General features: G+C 41.0%; 1 protein-coding gene across 1 annotated transcript in view; it reads right to left on the reverse strand.

The window, feature by feature from the left end:
• tsen54 (TSEN54 tRNA splicing endonuclease subunit) overlaps positions 1-12,550 on the reverse strand; it is a 62,720-nt gene extending 50,170 nt beyond the window's left edge. The window contains exons 1-2 of the mRNA XM_034190525.1: positions 12,453-12,550; positions 2,575-2,733 (exon numbers count right to left, since the gene is read on the reverse strand). Coding sequence (XP_034046416.1) covers positions 2,575-2,733; positions 12,453-12,505 — 212 coding nt within the window. The 5' untranslated portion in view covers positions 12,506-12,550. The remainder of the gene's footprint in view (positions 1-2,574; positions 2,734-12,452) is intronic.
• Positions 12,551-17,791: the final 5,241 nt, after the last annotated feature.

Consider the following 17,791-nt stretch of genomic DNA (forward strand, 5'->3'; position numbering starts at 1 on the left):
ACCTCCTCGCCGAGAAATCTACTACCGTCAAAGGTAATCTTCTCTGCTGTATCTAACGATATTATTATCATTATTATTCTGCTTTGCAGCCGTGTTCCTGCGTCTCAGTCCCTGCTGGAGTGGTATACAGTGAGAGTCAGCGACGTCCTCGCCTCTCACTCCTCCTAAGGAAGCGACTGACAGGAGCTGCACGTTTGTTCTTTATTGGAGGTGGAGGTTCTCCCTCCCGAAGGAACTAGTTCCAAGGATTACTGGGTGTGTGGATACACACTCACCTTAACTGTTTTGTCATCTTCTGCCAGCAGTACCAGGGTCTGCAACAGAAGACGGTGACCACCTGGGGACTCAGGACTTGGCGGCTCTGGTGTTCTTCAGGCCGTTGGTGGTGGAAGCTGTGTGGGTCCCGGCTCTCAGATCGCCAGAGGTCTCCTATCTTCGAGCCTGCCCGCACGTCACCTTGTGTACAATTGGCACTATCTGTATCTGTATTTAGTTGTGCGATTCACAACATTAAATTGTTACTCTTTGTCTTATCCATTGTCCGTTCTTTTGCGCCCCCTGTTGCGGGTTCGTGTTACGACCCTTTCCCAACAGCTGGGTATATTTCTGACAGGATTTTGTATAGCGCGTAAGCTGTTGCACAGTGATGAAGCGTTCCTATGTTGCTATGAGCCAATCAATGGACAGCAGTGGGTTAGCTCCTCCCTTTTCTTACCCTTCCATTATTTTGTTACCCCAAGCAAAGAGTCCCAAAAACTGGGTACAGTACAGGTTTGTTATTTTGGTACCATCCCTAAAAACCTGGACCGCTGGGTAGAAAGGAGGTTTAAAGGTCCTCGGGGCCTAGTTCTACTGCTAGGTGCTCCATTTGTCATAAAAGTCATACATGCACACACACTACAACAGAAATCAAGACTTGTCACACCAAGCAACATGTTTCCAGTCTTCAGTGAGCCCTGTTATGACCATTTTGAATGCTTGGTCACCAAAGGGCAAAAAAGGTGGTCCTTACTCACAGCCTTTCCTTTTTTCATCATATTAGCGCAACCAATATTTTAAATTTGTTCAAACAAAATTGGAGCATCTTTCCTTTGTGACAAACTGAAAATGGCATTTGTAACCATTTTGCAGGTTTTACCTCATACTGTTATCTAAAAAACTTTAGGCTGTCAACAGTGGAAACAAACTTTTTGGAATCTTTATGAAAATTCAGTAAGGTATAGCTTATATATTATATTCCAATTCTAAGGTGGAACTATGCTAGTATATAAAGGTATATTTAAATATTTAAAAAGGAAGAATAAAATAGGAGAGTAGAAAAGAGTAGAGTAGAGCCACTTAGGTGCCTGGTCTTGAAAACCAGGGATGGTAGGTTGAAAAGCTTTTTTATCCCATGGGAACTCTCCCTACCCACCCAAGATGCTCAAGAAAAAAGTATATATAATAAATAATAAGACATAAGAAAGATAAGACATCACAGGAGAAGACTGTAGTATAGGTAATTTAGTATGTAGACTACTAGTAAAATTTCAATATAGTTAGTAGGCTAAGCTATAAATCTGGTATTTTATTATAGAAACAGAAGCTATGAGTGTATGAGTGTACTGGCATCTATCTATCTAACTCCACTAGCATACTATAAGAAAATAAAAAGTATAAACATTATGCTATCAAATGGAAACATAAAAACGTAGGTACTATATGTTATCTTTAAAATAACACATAAACTGAAGAATCATTAAAAATCTACACCATGTAAAATAAAATTGTAAATAACGAAAATAAACTAGTTATAGTAGAAGAGCTACATTAGCCGTTAATCAGAGAACCGTACCCAGCAAGCTAACACGATAAACAAAAACGGTAATTAGTGTATAAAGTATAATAGCGTAGTTAAACCTACAGCAACAGTATTAACAAATACATATAAAATTAATGTGGATAAAAGTATGAATTAATGTGGGTTATCAAACACAAAAGAACCAACTATTTTGTAAGTTACGATGAACGTTGCTACAGCCAGCTAGATAAGCTAACGTTAGCTGTTAGGTATAACTAATTGTACCCCACTCCTCTAATATTTACTTAAATATAATAATATTAAAAAGGGGGCTTCATTTTGATCCCTGAGTTCATCCCTTAACCCCAGCTGGGCTACAGCTGGGGTTTTTGTAGAGAACATGGTATACTAAGACTGCACTGTAAGTGTCACTATTGGTAGACAGAAGTAATTTTTGGCTACTCTATTGCTAGCTCATTTAACATGTAGTTGGCTAATTATATGAGCTACAGTATACGGAACAACTTCATCAATTTACAAAAAGTCACAGTCATGTCTGTTCTACCACGACTCGCGTGGTGTGACATCATGAGGAAAAAGTACAACATCCTCAGAGCACCATTAATTAAAATAACTGACATGAACGAGGTTGCGACATCATGAGGAAAAAGTACAACATCCTCAGAGCACCATTAATTAAAATAACTGACATGAACGAGGTTAAGTTAATGAAGGGTTGTAATTGATTGGCCCACGCACAAGTTTACCCTTGGTGTTACTGAATGTAGACTCACAGCCTCTCTACTCGCTCCTCTGACACCAGGCTCCAGTGTTCATTCAGACTCTGCTCCAGACGCTGTTTTTGCTCCTCTGAGTCATTGGGAAAGAAGTCCTTCTGCCCTCTGACAGGGATCTTATGACTCCTGGACCGAGCTGCAAACAGCTCGGAGGGGCTGAAGGCAAAAGACAAGAGCAACTGATACTTCATTATATCAAACCAAAAAAAGAAAGAAGTCCTCGCATTAACTCAGACACACAAACATGACAACAGTGTTTAGCTGGTGTAGAAGTACTGTGGGCTCATGTTTAGCAAGGAGTTACATGTAGGAGTCACCAAAGACAAAAAACTGTAAAAGACAAATTGCAGCCTCAGTTTGTTGCGAGATGAAAGGACTGGCATTCAGTGTCTCTTGGGTGCTACTCTTACAGCAACCAGCAGCAGGTGTTTGTTGTTGTACAGTAGTGTTCAGAATAATAGTAGTGCTATGTGACTAAAAAGATTAATCCAGGTTTTGAGTATATTTCTTATTGTTACATGGGAAACAAGGTACCAGTAGATTCAGTAGATTCTCACAAATCCAACAAGACCAAGCATTCATGATATGCACACTCTTAAGGCTATGAAATTGGGCTATTAGTAAAAAAAAAAAAAAAAGTAGAAAAGGGGGTGTTCACAATAATAGTAGCATCTGCTGTTGACGCTACAAACTCAAAACTATTATGTTCAAACTACTTTTTTAGCAATCCTGTGAATCACTAAACTAGTATTTAGTTGTATACGTAACCACAGTTTTTCATGATTTCTTCACATCTGCGAGGCATTAATTTTGTTGGTTTGGAACCAAGATTTTGCTCGTTTACTAGTGTGCTTGGGGTCATTGTCTTGTTGAAACACCCATTTCAAGGGCATGTCTTCTTCAGCATAAGGCAACATGACCTCTTCAAGTATTTTGACATATCCAAACTGATCCATGATACCTGGTATGCGATATATAGGCCCAACACCATAGTAGGCGATGCTTGCACCACCATGCTTCACTGTCTTCATTGTGAACTGAGGTTTGAATTCAGAGTTTGGGGGTCGTCTTACAAACTGTCTGCAGCCCTTGGGCCCAAAAAGAACAATTTTACTCTAATTTTACAGTCCACAAAATATTCCTCCATTTCTCTTTAGGCCAGTTGATGTGTTCTTTGGCAAATTGTAACCTCTTCTGCACATGTCTTTTATTTAACAGAGGGACTTTGCGGGGGATTCTTGCAAATAAATTCACTTCACACAGGCGTCTTCTAACTGTCACAGCACTTACAGGTAACGCCAGACTGTCTTTGATCATCCTGGAGCTGATCAGTGGGTGAGCCTTTGCCATTCTGGTTATTCTTCTATCCATTTTGATGGTTGTTTTCCGTTTTCTTCCACGTGTCTGTTTTTTTTTTTTTTTTTTGTCCATTTTAAAGCATTGGAGATCATTGTAGATGAACAGCCTATAATTTTTTGCACCTGCGTATAAGTTTTCCCCTCTCCAATCAACTTTTTAATCAAACTACACTGTTCTTCTGAACAATGTCTTCAACAGGTGCTGGCTTCATCCTTAAATAGGGGACACCTGATTCACACCTGTTTGTTCCACAAAATTGACAAACTCACTGACTGAATGTCACACTACTATTATTGTGAACACCCCCTTCTCTACTTTTTTTTACTAATAGCCCAATTTCATAGCCTTAAGAGTTTGCATATCATGAATGCTTGCTCTTGTTGGATTTGTGAGAACCTACTGAATCTACTGGTACCTTGTTTCCCATGTAACAATAAGAAATATACTCAAAACCTGGATTAATCTTTTCAGTCACATAGCACTACTGTATGTCTGTCTTGCTGTGTGCCAGTGTAGCAGACCAAACGGTCTCCCCTAAAAATTGGTCCACCCTGCCTCCACTGTGCATGTGTTATTTTGGACCACAGCAGCACATCTGAGACAGAGTCTCTTCACCCAAAGCAATCAAATTTATTAATGTGATTATTAACCATCAGATTAAAAAGGTAGAACCTTTTAAATCATTCTAAAGTCAGTTTTAAGCAGAAACGAGGCAAAATTCTGTGACGCTTTGAAATGTCCAACACGCAGTGAACGCATCACATAACAGCTCATTTTGCTGCGGCACTCTGATCACTTTTGCAGCCTTTTATGATGAAATAATGCTGAATTTATGTGGAAATGATTGTTGTACAAAAGCTTCAGATATCTGTTGCTGAGACAGATGATGACTGATGTGCAGTTTGAAGCAGAATCGAGGCGTTAATCCGTGAACCGCGTCATCGGGGGGACTGATTTTTAGGGGGACCGTTGGGTCGGCGACAACGGCTTCTGTTTTGAATTTGTTTTTAACTGACTTTTGATCTTTTTTGAGTTGTTTCTTAAGTTTTTTTCTTTTTATTATTTTGACACCTGCTAGTCTGCATCATGTTTAATGATGCCAATTTTATTTCAATATATGTCACAATGTGGTCACACTGCCTTCAAAATTCCTGGACCAGGAGGTGTAATGGGGGTGTGGCAGGTGCTGCTGCTGAACACAGTACAGCCACACTGTGAAAGGATACCAAACCATTCCATTTCAGAGGGCAGATAATGACATTATCAGCCAGCCTTTCTTTATGAGCTGTTATGGAGTCAGAGATACAGTATGGAGACCAGAGGGAGTTTGTCTTTACCACTGTTGCCTGTGTGCTTGCTGGTGGGGGGGTTGGTTGGTAAGGTTAGACCTTACCTGAGAAAAGCACCTTAGGCAGTGTTGTTGTAAATGGACTACATTTTAAATGGACTGCATATTTAGTGCTTTTCCATCTGCATCAGACGCTCAAAGCACTTTACAATTATGCCTCACATTCACCCATTCACACGCCAATGTCAGAGTGCTGCCATGCAAGGTGCTCACTCCACACCGGGAGCAACTAGGGGATTAAGGACCTTGCCCAAGGACCTTGATTTTGCAGTCTGGCTGGGTTTTGAACCGAGGATCCTCTGGTCTGAAGCCCAACGCTTAACCACTAGACCAGGGGTATTCAACTCATTCCAGAAAGGGCTGAGAGGGTGCAGGTTTTCCTTGCAACTACCCACTCCACCAAGTGATTTCACTGATTAACATCACACAGAGCAGGTGGAATCAGTTAATCAGTGAAATCACCTGCTGGAGTGGGTGGTTGCAAAGAAAACTTGCACCGTCTTGGCCCTTTCTGGAATGAGCTGAATACCTCTGCACTAGACCATCACCTCCCCTAAGTGTTGTGATATGGTGCTATATCAATACAATGAATTAAATTAATTAAATTATCAGCATCTATGCGAATTAATGGTACCCTCCAGGGAACACCCTAGTGAATGATAAGGTTGGTTAGTACATACTACGTATTCGCCTGCAGGTGCAAGAGTGAGCCGAAAGAAGTTTCACCTTGGTAATCGTTATTAGGATAGGAAATGACTGGTTTTGTTGGGATCACACTGGACACACAGAAAGAGATGAAGCTGCATATTATACCTGTCAGTTCATCAATATGGTTTGATGATCCCTGGTAGATGGACCACTCCATACACTCAAAGCACCCATGAAGTGCCAGAGTACTTTCCTCTCTGCAAACCTGGATTTCACGTGCCCGCACCATGTCCCGATGCAGCACATTCCTATATGAGGAGAGCAGGTTCACCCAATTGTGCTTGGAAAATCTAAGAGGACGACCAGGGACAGACTTATAGGCCCCACTGAAAGACTCGTGGCAGTGATCCAATGTCCCAGTATTCCAAGTGATGTACTATATAAAACTCCTCAGTGTCTTTTTACAATTCATAGGGTTAAAGTCACCAAGGAAAAAAACACAGGGCGCCAGGTGAGACAGACTTCAGTAACTGCAACACTGAGAAAATAACAGTGGCCGGTGATTAAGTGCTGTGCTTCGCAACTAAGTGAGGGTTTTCAAGTAATTTTGAGTCAGTCTCTTCAGGAGAAGAGAGTCCCTAAAGTACGAAAACATGCCACTATTGTCCCTGTTGCTAAGTGCAATAATCTCAGAACTTTGAATGAGTTCATACAAGTACCTCTCACCTCATTAGTAATGAAAACCTTTGAGAAACTGGTGAAGCAGGAGATACTGAAGCAGGTGGAAGATAAGACAGACCCCCTGCAGTTTGCCTGTAAAGCCAGCAGAGGTGTCACAGATGCAACACTAAAGCCACCTTAACATTTACACGAATTTTGGCTCCACACTGCCAAGCAATTCGTCGTGCCAATGCGTGTCATTAGATGGTACGCTTGAAAAGCCACCTTGACACTTGCATGAATTTGATCCCTGCACTGGCACACAATCTTGCGTGCCAATGAGAAAACTCGTAAACTGAATGAGGCCCTGCGCGCAATGACACACACTGACAGGCAATTTCAATTTCAATTTATTTTCATTTATATAGTGAAAAATCACAACAAAGTTGCCTCAAAGGGGCTTCACACAAGTAACCCCCAGAGCAAGCACACAGGTGACAGTGATAAGGAAAAACCCTCTTTGAGGAAGAAACCTCAAGCAGACCAGACTCAAAGGAGTGACCCTCTGTTTGGGCCATGCTACCACCACAAATTACAAAACAATTCACAAAACAAATATACAGGAAATGTAGCCGGTGCACAGAACAGGAGGGTTTCAGAAACAGATACCACACCCATCTCTGGATGGAGCCGTACCTCAAACAGAGAGGAAAAACAGAATCAGGCATCAGAAAGACAAGAAATACAGTATAATTTGTCAGCATTAAGCATCAAGAAAAACAGAACAAATACTAAGGTGATTGCCAGCCCCGAGCCCTGACCTTCACTAAAAGACCCAGAATTTAGATAAAGCTGAGGCTGTGGCACGCTCCGTTTCCCAATAAAATTAATTTAAAAGGGTAAAAAGCATAGTAACATAATATGCCAGTATGCTAACCATACAAAAGGGAAAATAAGTGCGTCTCAAGTCTGGACTTGAAAGTCTTTATAGAATCTGACTGTTTTATTGACACATGGGAGATCATTCCACAGAACAGGGGCACAATAAGAGAAAGCTCTGTGACCCGCAGACTTTTTATTCACCCTAGGGATACAAAATAGCCCTGCACCCTGAGAACGCAGAGCTCGGGCCGGTACGTAGGGTTTAAGCAAGTCAGCTAAGTAGGGAGGTGCCAGTCTGTAAATAATTTTATAGGCAAGCAGTGTTTGCGAATAGGTTGCATAATGTTCACGACTAGTTCACACAAGTGGCACGAAATTTATGTGTGCCAGAAATTTTGAACAATCCAAAAATTTCTTTGCACACTGGCACGCAGCCGCACACAGTGGACGGGCAGTTTCCAACAGCTCATGACGAGTTTATTCATTTATTCTGAAGTTGAAGTGCGAAGTTTTTCCTACTTAAAAGGTTCCACACACACACGTGTATATATATATATATATATATATATATATATATATATAATTCTCACAGGACATGCTGGACTCCAAAAAATGATGCCCACCTCTTCCACTATCCGGAAGATTCAGACGGCTTTCGGTGGCTTTTCAGTCGTGTGACTATCCGAGAAATTGTGGAAGAGGTGGGCATGTCACAGCATGTCCTGTGAGGCTTCAACACGGAGGTGCTTTTGCGCCACCATCAGCTTCGTGCCGAAGCCATCGGCATGAATTTCGCTGCAACTCTTCTCATGTCCAAATCTTTTGTCACAGTGGAATGTGCCGAAAAAGTGCTGATGTCCACCTCTTCCACAATTTCTCGGATAGTCGCACGACGGTCCCGCATCACCACAGCGTTCACTTTGGAAATGATCTGGTCATTTCAGCATGTTGATGGCCGCCCGGAGCGTGGCTTGCTCTCCACCGTTGTGCGGACATCTTTACACTGGTTGTACCGCTCCTTAATCTGTGTGATGCCCAGAGGATCGTCACCTGGATAATCCTAATGGTTTCCACCTGGCTGTCGCCCAGTTTCTGGCAAAATTTGATGCAGTCGCACTGCTCCAGTTGTTCCTCCATTTTCCTTGCAAAGAAAAAAATGCCGAGAGACAACACCCATCCTCACACAAAGGCTGCTTACAAGCAAATGATGCAATCGACAGGCGTGAAAAAACTCACGCATGCGCACGAAGGTTCAAGGTTGGCTCATGCAAGCACACGTGATTCAAATCCATCAGGTTTTTGAAAAAAATTAAAAAGTCGGATATTTTTTCTAACAGACCTCGTATAGTACTACATTTGTATGTATAAAATTGAGAAAGGAGAACTCACTGCCACACGATGAAAAATTTACAAGGCATGTAGAGAAGTGTGGCAAATTTCTGGCATTTAAAGGGGTGTGAGGTGTTCTGTACTGAGAGGTGAAGATAGTTTAATTACAGAACTTCATGTTTTACACTAGTTTCTTCACCACCTAACCATGAGTAGATATTACATTAATGTGACAATGACAACTATTAAAAGTACATTGTAAAAGTGCATAGCAGTACATACCAAGTGCATAAACTGATAAATCGAATGCATATCATTAGTCATTCTTTATAAATTATTGCTGTATCAGGGATAACCTTTGGCTCTAGTTTGTTATTAGTGTGTATTGATAATTAATTTCAATGGATAAGTTGACTGCATATTATGTAAATGAGAATACAGCTTATTTTGTTTCCGATCACATTCTTTGCCTTGATTAAAGGTTTAGCTCAAATTTAAATTTTTTTTTGTTGTTTTTCTAAAATGTGCAGTTTTCAATGGAATTTCAGACCACGTTTGCAGCTTTCAAAGACACACAGTCTATTATACTATAAGTATATTTTTAATATTCCTCTCTGCATGATGTAGGAGAGCGCCAAAATGAATGTGCATTACTTATTTACGTATTTATTTAAAGTGGGCTCTATTTTAATTGTGATAATTACTGAAACACCTTTTTTTTAACTCCTTTTTGGCCTTTGAATAAAAGACATTTTCAAAGAACAATTTTCACTACAGCTACTCTATTTACAATTAACTTTATTTAATCATAAAATAAACCATCAGCCTTCATTGCAGTTATTTGATGGCACCACAAATTCTATGACAGCATCACAAACTGTACGACTGTAATGTCACAAACTCGTATGTCGGCATCATAGCAGCATCTTCTCCTCCAACAAATAGCGAACTACATTTCAAGTCCAAGTTCAAAGTGATGAATCCCATGCTGCGTTTAGAAGTGACCCTCAACGTTTTAGGCACATTTTGAAATCTAACTCTAAATGGATGAATCCTACACTTTGGTTTGAAGTGATCGTACATTGTTTAAGCACATTTTTAAGTTTAAATTTATGATCTCCACGCTGACCTTAGAAGTGAACTGCAGTAAAGTTAGAAAGGTATTCACAGATTCAAAGTTCACAGCTCAGTGCATCTTAAGAGAAATGTTATATAAAAATAAACAACACTAGTTTCTAACTTCAGGAAGGTAGACAATGAGCTACAACATCATTTTTAAATAAATGAATCATCCTCTGAGGTGGGCAAGTAACATTGATCTGAATCTGCAGGCAGCTGTAAGACAAATAGGCGATTCTATGGTAACGGAATTACAATCAGAGCACATTTTTAATGGGGAGCTAAAATATGGCCAGATTTTCCCGTCGTCATAATTCCGTTACCATAGAATCGCCAAAATGCATAAGGACCATCTACAAAGTGCAAAAAATATTCAAGACAAAATATTCAATAAATTAATTGTTATTAGGTGTGGTGTCACCAAATTCCTTTTGTAATTTTGTAACATTCACATTGTTTTGCCTGTACTGAGCTTTCTTTGATGTTGTTTGATTAAAACTAGTGCATAATTATATATTTCTTAACTGTTAAGTATGTACTTGTTACCAATTAACTATGCTTTTTGCAGCTACTAACATTCATAATTTTATATATATATATATATATATATATATATATATATATATATATATATATAGCATTTGCTCTACTGTACTGTTGTGACGAAAATAGAGCTGAACCAAAAGGCAAAGCTCTTGATCTACTGGTCAATCTTTGTTCCTACTCTCACCTATGGTCATGAGGGTTGAGTCATGACCGAAGGAACTAGATCACAGGTACAAGCGGCTGAAATAGGCTTCCTTTATGAGGGTGGCTGGTGTCTCCCTTAGACAGAGAGCAAGAAGCTCAGTCATCTGTGGGGAGCTCGGAGTAGAGCGGCTGCTCCTTCGCATTGAACGGAGCTAGCTGAGGTGGTTTGGGCATCTGGTAAGGATGCCCCTTTGGCGCCTCCCTAGGGAGGTGTTCTTGGCACGTCCATCTGGGATGAGACCTCTGAGAAGACCCAGGACTAGGTGGACAGATTATATCTCCACACTGGCCTGGGAATGCCTCTGGATACCCTAGTCAGAGGTGGTAAATATGGCCTGGGAAAGGGAAGTCTGGGGTCCCCTGCTAGAGCTGTTGCCCCCACGACCTGACTCCGGATAAGTGGTTGAAAATGAGAACCCATAATAATACCAAGCATTTTATGGGACTTACGAAGGCATTATTACCCATTAACTAATGCTTATTACAAGGACCTTAAACTTACCAGCAAGAGAACATTGATGGGCGATGTGAAGTTGGTGTCACTAAACCATATAAAAATGATGTTATTGTATATTTAATCAATGAAAAATTCTCCAAAATTATTCAAAATAGCCTTTTTCCAAACTGAGTGCTGTAGTAACAGGAGAGCACTGATATGTGACATGGATTTGGTCACATCACACAATCTTAAAGGGATCTTATAAGAATGAAGTTTTTTGAATGTTTTTCTGGTGTAATTTTGCACTTTCTAGACGGTCCCCGTGTTTGTGTCTCAGCCGCCCTGTTATTTGTCCAGCTCAGAGGATGCTTCTTTGGATAAAAATGAGGTTGTAGCTAGAGGTGGGCGATACCGGGAATTTTGGTATTGATCTGATACCAAGTAAATACAGGCCCAGTATCGCCGATATCAATACCGATACCTTTTCATATTTAACCTTCATAGATCCAAAGGATCCAAAAGACCTAGGACAGAATTTCACCAAACATTGTATGTGACAACAAAATACTTTATTATCACAATCAACATTTTTGTTTAAAAAAAAAAAATCACTCAACTTAAAACAAAATCTCCTGAGGTAGAGGGCTGACTCGAGGAGAGCACTGAGTGGGCGGGCCAGGCTGAGCCTCCTTGCATGGCTGTTGGCTGGTGCCGGTGAATCACGTGACGCTCAACAACAAAAGACCGGGGGAGGGTGCGCTGCTCCGTGTTGTGTGACACAGCGCAGCGCTGCTCTTACAGAGAGTAGACTTTGATGAATCTGCATACGCAGCAGTCAGTGTGTGCGGGAGAGAAAAAAGTTTGAGTATCGATCTTTTTACACAAGGATCGTTCAATATCAATACCAGCGTTGGTATCAATATTATCGATATTAGGATCGATCCGCCCACCTCGTTGTCTACCTTCCTGAGTCTGCAAATTAGTGTTGTTTGGTTTTCTATATAGTTTCTCCTAAGATTTATTGAGCAGTAAACTTTGACTAAGAAGTGATCGTTTACTGGGTTTCAGGGTCGACAAAAACGACACCCCAAAGTAACCAATTACTTATTTAAGTCATTACCACCTCCCACTTACACCCTGAGCTGGAAAAAACAGAATAATATAGCTTTAATGTGGCGGCCGTACGAATAAATGATTTACGAGACGCACGAGCCTGTCCCAGCATGAAGAACGAAAACGCTACAAGATCCATCCAAATGAAACACGAAAGCTGGGCCCAAGCTTAGTATTACTTACGACTCCATCTGTACATAATAACCGATCATTCTGAATAAAACCTACCTCAGTATTTCACTGTAAAACTTTTCTGGGTTGGTTTTGTTTTTGTCCGCCATGATAACTGACACCTGCGGCCCGTTGCTCTGGGTCCTAATGCCCCTCCGCCCACAGTTACAAATATGAAACGTGCATACCGCCACCTACTGTACAGCTAGTGTACTGTTTGCACACTGCCAGATGATTTCCAACACACACACACACACACACACACACACACACACGTATATATATATATATATATATATATATATATATATACACTCAGCAGAACGTCATTGCTAAAAGGACTGACTGCTAACAGAGTAGAATGCTGTACCAAAATGTATTCATGGAAAGTTGAGTGAAAGGGAATTGTGTGGTCTAAAAAGGTGCACAAGCAACAGGGATGACGGCAGCCTTGAAAAGACTGTCAATCACAGCCAATTCAAGACCTTGCGGGAACTACAAGGAGTAGAAGGAGGCTGGAGTCAGTGCATCAAGCACCACAACACACAGACATGTCCATGAAATGGGCTACAAGTGTCACATTTAGTGTCAAGTTGCTCCTGAACCTGAGACAATGTCTAAAGCATCTTACCTGGCCTAAGGAGAACAAGAACTGAACTGTTGCCCGGTGTCGTAGACTGAACAGTCCTCCCTGAAGTCAGTCTGCCCTGCCTTCATTGAGCATGCATCATTTCTTGCATCAGCCTCAGTTCACGGATTATCACCTCGTTTCTGCATAAAACTGCGCTCCAGTCATCATTTATCTCAGTGACGGATATCTGAAGCTTTTGTGCAACAATAATTTTCACATAAAATGATTCATAAAAATACAGCATTATTTCATAATAAGACGGCGGAAGCAATCAGAGCGCAGCAGCCAGAAGAGCTGCTGCTGCTGCTGTGTTCACTGCGCCTCCGTCATTTCAATGCATCAGTAGCAACTCACCGATTATCGCCTTGTTTCTGCTTAAAACGGCCTTGTTTCTGCTTAAAACTGACTTTAGAATGATTTAAGAGGTTTTACTTTGTCATCTGATGGTTAATATTCACATTTTCCCTTTGATCACTTTAGAGTCGGACTCAGACGAGCTGCTGTGGGCCCAAATGATGCATGCGCAGTGAAGGCAGGGCAGCGCAGTTTTTACGGGGGGACCGTTCAGTCTGCAACATCAGTCCTCTTTCCTAATGAAAGTAAATTTTGCATTTCATTTGGAAATCAAGGTCCCAGAGTCTGGAGAGGCCCAGAAACCATGTTGCTTTAAGTCCAGAGTGAAGTTTCCAGAGTCAGTGATGATTTGGCACCATGTCATCTGCTGGTGTCCAAAGTCAACCGAGCTGTCAACCATGACATTTTAGAGCACTTCATGCTTCCATCTGCTGAGAAGCTTGATGGAGATGCTGATTTCCTTTTCCAACAGGACCTGATGATGTTTTGGCCTGTAGTGCCAAAACTACTTGTAACTGCTGAGTATGTTATTATTGTACACAATCAGCCCCACAGAGACTACTTCAGACATTCTCTATGGGGCTATTGTCAAGATGAAGATGAGAAACACCAGACACAACAACACAGACGACCTGAAGGCCACTATCGAACCAACCTGGGCTTCATAAGACCTCTGCAGTGCCACAGGCTGCTCACCCCGAACAAGTACTGAGTGTATAAATGAACATACTTGTCAGAATTTAGACATTTGGTTATTAGAAATCCTTTTAGAAAACTGATCTTATGAAATATTATAATATTTCAGAAGGGTGGCTGTAAGCCAAAATGGGTCAATTTTTTTTTTTTTTTTTTTAGATACACCTATATATTTTATTTTTATGACGTTCATCTCGTCTGATCAGTTAATTTCTAAATATGACCAGCAGATGGAGACAAACGACCATATTCTCCCCTGTTTGTAATCGTTGCTGAAATTTCACCTTTTTTCTATCTATCTATCTCAGGACAGTTCAGTACTTTGGCCGGATCAGGCACAGAGCAGATCAGGACACAAGGTGGATCTGGAGTAGAGTCATCTGTCCAAAAATCCTCCACTAGCACGCGACCCTTCCACCATGTTTAATCCATATTACCTCCAGAGTTTGAGTGAAACATGGACCTTGAGTTTGACCTTTCAAGCTCAACCAAGGCAGCCTCCATTGTACCAGCCCTCACTTATATGACCAACACTGACTTCATATATCTTTACGGAAGACTGAAGGTCCCAGGTTTTCGGGTGCTGGTGCTTCTGCTTTTACTCTATGGTTGTGAGAATTGCATGCTACGTAGTGACCTAATGGCTCAATGTATCTGGTGCAAGGTCTCTTTGGAGGATCCTCTCTGAGGGAGGCGATGGTCTAGTGGTAAAGCGTTGGGCTTGAGACCAGAGGATCCTCAGTTCAAACCCCAGCCTGACTGGAAAATCACCAAGGATCCTTGGGCAAGGTCCTTAATCCCCAAGTTACTGCCAGTGTGTGGTGAGCGCCTTGCATGGTAGCACCCTGACATCGGTGTGTGAGTGTGTATGGGTGAAAGTGAGGCATCATTGTAAAGTGCTTTGAGCGTCTGATGCAGATGGAAAAGCCCTATATAAATGCAGTCCATTTACCATCCTTGGAATGACTTCTTGTCAAATGGGCAGTTTTGTATGGAGCCTCAGAGGAGGAGAGCATCAGTGTCAACATTTTGGCAGCACATATCTCTGTGGTCCTCAGTTCTCAGGATCCTAGTCCCTGGACAAAGTCAAGGACACACCCAAGTTCCACCTGGCTGCAGGAGATAGATGATTGCTTTTGGGAGGTGGAGATGGACCAGTTGTCAGAGAGGATGGTTGCCATCCAGGACCCAAGGCAGTTCCCGAAGCCCATCACAAAGGGTTAGTTGGAGAACAAAGTAAGAAAGCAAGTTCTATATAAGTCCAGAGGCTCATTGTTGCTTGTACATATCTCCAGATTCCATAGTGTCTATGACTCCATCTGCACAGTCCAGGCTGCTTCCTCAACCATGGCCAGTATCCAGTTACAGCTGGGTGGACTGAGACAACACAGAGGAAGTGTCTTGTCCAAGGTCAATGAAGGGTTGTGTGACCAGGAGTGAAACACTCATCTCCTGATCCCATTGAACGACCTGCTCTGTTTTGTTGAGAGAAATATATATTTAAATGGCCTGTGGTTTGTGATTTTTCACACAATTAGTGAGTCACAACATTTTTAACAATTTTATAGATCAAAATGAAAATGAAGATCAATGGTCAAATGCATTTTGTGATGAGGGTGCAGCCTGCCCCATCTTTTCTTTTGCATTGGTATCTTTTTATTTATGGCTTTTCAGAAACATTGGCAGATAGCTGAGCTAACAAAGTATGAAATACTGCAAAATTTACATTATTATAGCCAAGTAGCCTCTGTGTGTGTGTGTATGGCTTCGATTACACAGAAACAAGGGAGAGCTGACATGTGCTGTTTGGTTTGCTTATGTATTTTGGGTAAAGGATGAACGCTGTGAAAATGGAACGTGATAGGACAAATATTTTTGGAGAAATTAGCAATTTTATCTAACCAGTAAAGAACAGACATTATGCTGCAATGCACCATGGGAGTTCAGGGTTTTGAGGTTTTAAATGTTATTGTGATTTATGTTAATTTAACAGTGTTGTTAGTGTTATTGTTTTATTGTGTTTTTATAATTCAATTGGCTTAGTCAGTTTAGATAAGTGTCATGTTGGTACCATGAGTGAAATGTGTAGTGCTTAAATGTCTTCTGCCACCATCTCTGTTTGTCAAATTAAAAGCACCTGCTTACAGCAACTGTGCGTGCATGCAACTGCGATCACAAAGAAACTGTGGACAGATGACATTTTCCATTTGGTATGCGTATGTATTTTGGGTTAACGACAGTAGCGGTTTTTAGTAGGGGCAATGTGGGCCGCTGTCTGGGGAGGCATTTTTGGGAGGGCAGCACCGTGGGCACAGGCACTTAAAAAAATCATCTCCACCACAAAATGGTTTTCTTGTCACTGTGTGTAGAATTGGCAAATTGGCGCCTTCTGTAGGCAGCTGCAGGCGCCCCTGCTTGCTGAGAGTGCACAGAAGCAGTGAGATGGTGAAAGAAAGGGGAGGGGTATGGGGGGGACAGTTCACCTCTTCGAAATGGAAGGGACAAGGCGGGTGCTTTGTGGTTTAAAGTCAGGACACCTCGATTTTCTTCCAAACAACCCACGTCTCATTCATAATATTATAAGTACAGGCTTATAATTTCTGCACATTTCTGAATTGTGTGAAATGTCCTGCCACACCCAGAGAGGATTCGGCTGCATCCCGAGCTGGGTGCATCCTGAGGTGGATCATTCAGCAAACGAGGCAGGATAGGACAAACGACCCACTTGTGGAAAAAACATTTGCAGAAAGGAGAGGCTGCCTATTTGTAAAGAGGGCTTAGAATGTATGCTGCATTCACATTACTAGGTGAAGTGGTTGAATCTGGCCCTTCTTTGTGTGCCTGCAAGAATATGTGTTTTTACAATAATTTTCCAGCAGTTGGCAACTTTTTTTGTTGTCGTGTACACTGACAAAAAAATAATAAGGAGGCTTATAGTAAATGGACTGCATTTATGTAGCAATTTTCCATCTGCATCAGACGCTCAAAGCACTTTACAATAATGCCTCACATTCACCTCGATGTGAGGGTGCTGCCATACAAGGTACTCACTACACACCAGGAGCAACAAGGGGATTAAGGATTAATTAACTAGTTTATTTAATGGAGAAAAAGAATCACATTTTCATTGCCATGGGAATGCTAGTAACATTTCAGTTTAGTTTTTTTTTTTGATCCACAGATGAAGACCAAAAATTAAGGAGAAAATAAGGCAAACACCACATTATCAAATTTCTGTTAAAAATAAAATTTTAGCAGATTAGTTAGTGCTAAGTATTTACACATTTAGCCTCATATTTCCAAACATCAAGCTAAATATTTAAATGTTGAGACAAATATGCACATTAATAAAAGAGGTAATTGATCTTCCCTGAAAGACAGATTAACAAAGCATCTAGTAACAGACATTTAGCATGTAAGGACATGTTTATTCAAATTTGCACTACATGGATGGTTTGTTTTGGATTTATATTGTAGCCTGCAGTCTTTTGATGCCAATTTCAATTACAATTTCAGGGGCACTTCTAAAATATTAATAATAAAATAATTAAAAACATGGCTGTGAAAAATTTTGTAGCGTTTTTTTGTTTTTGTTTTTTTTTCTGGGGGGGGGGGGCGCTCGGATGGGTCTTGCCCAGGGAGTAAGTCAGTGTAGAAGCGTCACTGGTTAAGCATCAACACTGTGAAAATGAAATGTTGATAAGACTAATATTTT

The sequence above is a fragment of the Thalassophryne amazonica genome, chromosome 16, assembly GCF_902500255.1.
Source record: "Thalassophryne amazonica chromosome 16, fThaAma1.1, whole genome shotgun sequence".
Classification (NCBI taxonomy): domain Eukaryota; kingdom Metazoa; phylum Chordata; class Actinopteri; order Batrachoidiformes; family Batrachoididae; genus Thalassophryne; species Thalassophryne amazonica.